At 44.4% G+C, this 7,593-nt stretch overlaps 1 protein-coding gene across 1 annotated transcript; it reads right to left on the reverse strand.

Annotated features, from left to right (window-relative positions):
* Window positions 1-1,177: 1,177 nt before the first annotated feature.
* LOC135108613 (uncharacterized) lies at window positions 1,178-5,320 on the reverse strand. The gene is made up of 5 exons (XM_064019770.1): window positions 5,265-5,320; window positions 2,848-2,983; window positions 2,027-2,583; window positions 1,774-1,958; window positions 1,178-1,458 (listed from the first exon to the last, which is right to left on the reverse strand). Exons 1-5 carry the CDS (start codon window positions 5,318-5,320, stop codon window positions 1,178-1,180), a joined length of 1,215 nt encoding a protein of 404 aa, XP_063875840.1.
* Between the last annotated feature and the right edge of the window lie 2,273 nt (window positions 5,321-7,593).

A 7,593-nucleotide genomic window follows, 5' to 3' on the forward strand; every position in this document is an offset into this window, starting at 1 on the left:
AGATGTACTACCTCGTGTCTGTCTGCTTGTAACCGGGCTTCTTGAAAGTGGGCTTGCTGGAATCAACTTCCTTCCTGTTGGGCTTTGATTTTTCCCCCTGTTTAAAAACTGCTTAGGTGGAGTTGGACAACGAGAATGTTGATTTGGGCTGGTCGAGGTCTGTCTCCTCCTGGCATTCAGGCGTTTGTCCTTTCGCCTACTTACAAATGGTCTGGGTGGAACTGGACTATAATATCGAATTGGGCTGCCAGAAGTTGGCCTCAAACCATCTCGGCTTTTCTCTCCACTCCTATTTGGGCTGCATGAAACTGGGCTCCTTAATATCTGGTTACGTTGAATCATCCTTCCTCTAGCCTGATCTTCCTTCTCCGCCTTATTTAAGAATGATGTTGCCAGAATAGGACTAGTCGGAATAGGGCTGACTCGTACCGGGCTGGTTGGAATTGCCTTGGTAAGAATGAACTTCCTCTCGTTAGAATTCTCTTTCTTCTGACTGTTTAAGCGTTGTTTGGTTTGAGTAGGACTGGCTGACGCTGGACTTTGTTCTTCCCGTCTACGTGAGAATGGACTTGCTGGAAATGTGATGCATGAAACTGGGCTCGTCGGGGTTGGAATAAGCGGAGCACTGCTGACTGGAACTGACTTAGACGACACTGGGCTCCGGGGAATAGGGCTGACAGCAACTCGGCTTTTTGGAGTTTGTTCTCTCCTAGCTAAGTCTTCTTTGCTACTTCTTGAAAATGGATTGGATGGAAGAGAACAAACTGGAATAAGTCCTCTCTTCGCCAGTCCTTGTTTCAGTCTGCTTACGGAAGGGTTAGCTGGAAGTGGACTTTTTGGAGTGGCCTCTTTCTTACTGCAGTCTTCTTTCTTGTCCTTCTTTGAAAACGGGTTGGATGAAATAGAGCGCAGTGGAATCAGTCCTTTCCTTGCCAAGCTTTCTTTTATTCTACTTGCGGAAGGGTTGGCTGCAACTGGGGCTATCGGAGTCCTCCCTTTACTAATACAGCTTTCCTTTGTCTGCCTGCTTGGTGACGTAGTGGTTAAAACTTTCTTCGCTGAAACTGAGATGGTTGAAACTTTGCTATTTGGAATTTTTATGGGTGAAATCAGTCCCCTTCCTGATCTACCTTCATTCTTTTCTCTACTACGTGAAGACGATCTGTTTGGGATTTTACTATGAAGAACAGATCCTTCTGATTTCAGTTTGCTTGGTGTCCGTGAGGCTTGTGTCGAGTTTGCCGAAACCGAGGTAGCTGGAATGAGGGAAACTGATATATCGGCAGGGTGTGGGCTTGATGAAGCTGAACATTCCGTTACCTGGCAAGTCAATACGAGATCGTCTTGCATTGGGTTTGTCAGAATCAAGGGAGGAAGCAGAGGCGTAAGCGAGGAGCGGCGGTGGCACATCGGGCTGTCTGGGATCGGGAATGGAGAAGTTGGCCTCGGTGTAGAGCACTGGAGTACAGAGCTGGATGAAAGAAGCGATTGCTCCGTCATGTTTAAAGAAGTGGGACTTGATGGGTTAGAACATGAAGACGAGGAGCTGCTTGATATCAGAAGTGGAGGTGACGGGCTTGGCGGCATCGGGTGGTGGTGTACAGAGCTTGGCGACATAGCGTAATGGTGCACCGGGCTTGGCGGCATCGTGAAGTCATGCAATGAGTTTGGCGGCATCGGGTGATGACGCAACGGGCTTGGGGGCATTGATAAAGGGCTTAGTGGCATTGGATAGTGGTGTACCGGGCCGGGAGGTAATGGGGAGTGATGTACCGGACTTGGCGGCATCGGATAATGGTGTACCGGGTTTGGTGGCATCGGGTAATGGTGTACCGGGCTTGGCGGCATCGGGTAATGGTGTACCGGGCTTGGTGGCATTGGATAATGGTGTACTGGGCTTGGTGGCATCGGATAATGGTGTAGTGGGCTTGGTGGCATCGGCAGCGACATTAGCGGCACTGGAAACGGGCTTGGCGGCATTTGGTAGTGGTGTAATGGGGTTGGTGGCATAGGAAAGTCATGTAACGGGCTTGGGGGCATTGGCAGCGGACTTGGTGGCACAGGACAGTCCTGCAATGGGCTTGGTGGCACTGGGTAAGGCGGCAGAGGACTGGGTGGCATTGAATATGGCGGCAGCACTGTGGGTGGCACTGGGATGTCCGTTATGTAATTATCTGACTCAAAATCGTCTTCCATGTACTTGCTGGGAATCAATGGGGGAGGGATAGGCATGAGGAAGTCCGGCATCAGGTTAGCAGGTGTGGGGCTGGACGTGGATATTTTGTAGAAGAGCAACTTACTCTGAGATATTTCCGTATCAGGTGGTGGACTACAAGATTTGTAGCAGGGAGGCACTGAAGCGTTTGATCCCTGACTGCGTGGTGTTGGGCTGTGTGAATCCTGAACGTAGACTGGCAGACTGAAGTTGTCTGGGTCCTGGTACATCGAAGTGACGGGTCCTGGCTGGTGCGGTATGATGAACGGGTTATCTGGTGAATCCTGGTATCGCTGGGAGGGACTGTGCAGCTTTCCTTTCAGCTTACTATTAGCGGTGGGCCTGAACATCTTGACAAGAGCAAGGTACTGTTGTGTTTAATAACAAAGTTAAATGTGAAACCTTGAAGGAAAACCCACTAATTGCCATATACGTTTAGTTGCTTTCAATCACAAAAACGGTCATTAAAGTTTAGACGACATTCACGAAACTTTTTGCTTAATGTTCAACAGGAGCAGTGCGCTTGCAGTGGACGGCAGAATCACAACCTGTACAAACACTGTAACACACACGACTGTCCGTCCGATGAGCGAGGGCTAAACTCTCCAAGACAGCAATTTTTTCAACAGCACACATTGGAGGGGCTTCAGCTTGTCCTGTGGTCCACGTGAAGGTGTCTGGTCGGGCTTCAAGGTCACACCCTCCCCCTTATGTCTTTCCTTCAACACCCGGAACTGTGTCACCTTCACAAACTCTACTTCCGAAGCACTACGAAGGAAGGCTGAGGTACTTAGGGGATCACCACGCTTCCTTACACACAAAACTTTACCAGATTACTACAAAATACCGTAAGTAACAGTGACCTACTCAAAATTTAGGCATGTATACTTGAATTATTCGGAAAATATCAAAACATTTTCCAAATAATATCTTTTCTGTATAACTATAAAACATAACGTTTTCTATAAAATTCTAACATATATACTATACAACTGCCCGTGCCACAAAGTCTTTACTTCATCGATGACTCATAAGCTAAGAATGATAACATTGATAACATAGGAAGGAGCAGCTTAGCACAGGTACCTTCTAAGCTTTTCTGAATTAACCTCCCAAGAAATAGGGGAGTTAGGGTTCCCAATCTCCTGTTCTCTCAAATGGAGAAAACGTGGTCGGAATAATCCCGGCATCAACTTGCAGGGAGGACTCAAGAAATCTGGCTTCTGATTTCCATGGAACCGATACTCAGTAACAACGTCGATATGAAATTGATATAAAATAATAATAATAACAATAATAAATAAATAAATATGGATGTTAAAAAATATATATTCTTAGCGTGTGCGTATATTTACAGCACACTAAAAGCCACTCCACACACACACACACACACACACACACACACACACACACACACACACACACAGCTAATAACGTGACCAAACCAGTAAGGGAAGCTTTCAGGAAGCCAAGGAAGCCCAAGGCGAAAGAAATGCTTGGCTGCACAACCACCAGGGCCACGTGGAGACATGATACTGGAAGGAAAGGAGACACCGAGGCTTTGAAGATGTAGCACAGTTTATGAGCGAGAGTGAGAGAGAGAAACAGAGAGAGAGAGAGAGAGACAGAGACAGAGAGAGAGAGAAATGAGAGAGAGAGAGAGAGAGAGAGAGAGAGAGAGAGAGAGAGAGAGAGAGAGAGAGAGAGAGAGAGAGAGAGAGAGAGAGAGTATTAGTTTCAGGACAAAGTGGAAGACCAGTTTTAATTAAGGGTAATAACAGCCCGGAATGTGCACTTATTCTTTGTCTGTCTGTCTGTCTGTCTGTCTGTCTGTCTCTCTCTCTCTCTCTCTCTCTCTCTCTCTCTCTCTCTCTCTCTCTCTCTCTCTGAATGGATTCCCGTGATTTATGTGCACAAGGAAAAAAAATATTGCAAAATTATTCTCGCCGGATAGTTTAGGTAAATTAAACGTCACGGTTATAAATTACATTGCAAAATACATGCAGGTAAAATTAAATGCTCTGTTGATGAGACATAAAACTTGGGTACTTGTCTATTACGCATCTATGCAAATTCTTTACGGGAGGTGAGGCCACTTCATGATTTATACTCGCATACAAAATGTCTTCAGTGACCTGGCATGACTGTACTGAAAATCTGCTCCTCTTGGTACTACTCCTTTACCTTCTTTCTTTTCCACACACCACACCACACCACCCACCCACCCACCCACCCACACACACACACACACACACACACACACACACACACACACACACACACACACACAGACCACCAATCACAGAACCACGTGACACGAAGACCAGTGTGAAACAAGCTACACACACACACACACACACACACACACACACACACACACACACACACACACACACACACACACACAACCACATCTTGCAGCGAGAAAAAAGACCAACCTGAATGACGCACACGGTTCATTTAACGTGACAACACACACACACACACACACACACACACACACACACACACACACACACACACACACACACACACACACACACACACACAAACCTGTACACCATAAAATCAATCCTGAAACCCTTGACCAAACCTCCAATCATACAAAACAAACTCAGACAAAAGAAACCAAGGAGTACACTCGCTTCTTTCACCTCCCACAGTCCCCACCGTCAGCCCAAGGAACAACCCCGCCACCAAAGCGCCAAGGGTTACTCACCGACCAGGTCACACCACCGTGGAGACAACCAGACACCACGTACATACCTGCAAAGACAAGACATCAATACTAAGCGTCCGTACTCACCACGAGAAGTCATAAGCAAACCAAGATGTACGGCAGAAGAGGAAGGAAGGTATGCATGAAAAAAAGGAGATAAATATTAAGAAAGGAAGGGAACGAGAGCGAAAAGGAAAACGCGTTAAAGCAATATTATACATGCAAAAAGTATTACAAATTCAAATAAAATGTTATCGTGGTAAATATAAGTAAGTAACTAAGTACGCAACTAAGTAAATAACACACACACACAAACACACACACATATACGGTCTCGTTGCCTTGTGGCTCAGTGGTAAAGGGGCAGAGTCTGTGTTGGCCGCCATGGCTGACATAGGTTCGGACCCCGTCTGTGATTTTTCCGCTGACGGGGGAGTTACTGTTTCTCCTGCCCAGGGGGATGGGGTGTGCGAGGTCACAGTCTTACCCAGTGGTCGGTATTAATGAGCTCTGAGCTCGCACTGAGAGGGTAACTGCTGGTGGTTGCGGGTCCGCTCGTTACCAGGCCTTGGTGAATTACACACACACACACACACACACACACACACACACACACAGAGGTTGAATAAGAGAGAGAAAGAGAGAGAGATTTAATTAAAAAGAAAGCGTTGAAACAAAAATGATTAACAAAAGAAAAATAATGTAACGAGAGAAACGTTAATGTAACGAAAAAATAATGTAACGACGAGAGAAATCCGGAGAAACAAAGAAGCGAAGAGGAGAGTAAGATAATACAGGAGTAAAAGTGTACAGTATGTAAATTAGAAGAACGGTTCACGGTTCCCAGCTCGACCCATTTGAGGGGAAGCCGTGCAAAAGCTGCCCATTTCGCAGCTGCACCCACCATTCCCAGCACCTTATCTCCCTTCCCTCCCGCACGGCCCTTCACACCAAACCAAGCCCAGTCTCGCTCACCATAATGTTTTTCTCGCCTTTCCATACATTTTGCAACACTTACAGTAAGAGTGTATAATATTTCAACGCTTCTCCAGTGATATTTTTTCATCTTCACTGGTTTATACTTGTATCTATCCCTTCTTTCTCCGCGTTTCACCTTTTCATATATATATATATATATATATATATATATATATATATATATATATATATATATATATATATATATATATATATATATATATATATACGAGTATATATATATATATATATATATATATTGCAATACTCACAGTAAGGGCGTATTATTTTTCAGCGTTTCTCCACGCCAATATATTTAATTTCCACTCCCTAACATCTACGCACTCTTTCTCTGCTTTTCACTTTGCAGCTTCCATTATTTTCCATGTTCTTATTTTGATGTACTTACAGTAGTAGTGTATAATTTTTCGATTCTCCATCTTGAGATATTTTCATCAACTCACTCCTCTGCTTCCTTTCTTGTACTTTCAAACGGAATATTTGCATTTCATTTACCGATATCTAACAGAAGCACCATTGCATCTACACATTTTCTCTGCTTCCCTTCTTGCACTCTTTCAAAGAATCTTATTAATGAAGATCATACAGAGGTCTTTCCCCGCCATGTGGCTTCGCTTTGTTTTAACTTGGAGGGAATCTTGTCCTCACCATGGTAGGTTAGTATATTCATGGTCAGAAGTTCAGTGACGTACCGCAATCACTTCCACCTTGTCTAGCGTTAGGTTTCTCTTTTAGGTCCGCTGGTGTGAGAAAAATCTATTAATAGTCAGGTTTTGTAAGGATACTACCAGTAAATCAAGGGACTTAAGATTGAGGATAGAGGCTAAACACAGTGGAAGTGAGAGTGTTTCTCCACTACTCATCGTGACCGTATAATTAGATACTGTTCGACTTTTTGATACCTTATTTGAAACATCGTTGGATTGCGAAATTAAATTGAATCCAAACTTTTCCTTGTGTGTGTGTGTGTGTGTGTGTGTGTGTGTGTGTGTGTGTGTGTTTGTTACGATAGCGGCGGGATATTCTGAGAAGTGACTGCAGACGTGCCCAGTCATCTTGCTTCCGAATAGCGTAGAAAGATAAGATGTTAATCCAATAAAGAAATAGTTTAGGGAATTCACTTTGATATACAAGTGTGACGTTACTGTGTTGCCACGTGAATTTGAGATCATTTATTCTTTTGCATCAATTTCGTAACGCCCTTTACTGTTTTACAGAATGCTCCTCTATGTGAGTGTATTATGTAAATAATAACGTAGATATAAGTAAAGATTTAAGACCCATAAAAAATTAAATGTACATGCACTCATAATCTACACTATACTTCACTTTCTCAAAAAAACTATTAAACTGTCACTATCATACAAACAAATGTACAACTCACATACTCTATTGCAGCTTCAGCACCTCATCACGCACTTCTTTTTCTTCTTTTTTTCATGCATAACTTCATAAAGCTTGGTGACGATAACAAGCACTAGAATGGATTCCTTCCCTCCCCCCTTCATGCCCCGGGAGATGTCATGACGTGGTGAGAGGTGAGTGTCAGGCTGCTTCTTCGATCCTCCTTGCGGCTTGAAGCGTTGCAGACAAAGCAATCGGCGAGTGAAAGGAGCGGCGGGTGTGTCACGTGCACTTATAAGGTAGCCAGTGAGAGTGG

Source organism: Scylla paramamosain, chromosome 17, assembly GCF_035594125.1.
Source record: "Scylla paramamosain isolate STU-SP2022 chromosome 17, ASM3559412v1, whole genome shotgun sequence".
NCBI lineage: Eukaryota > Metazoa > Arthropoda > Malacostraca > Decapoda > Portunidae > Scylla > Scylla paramamosain.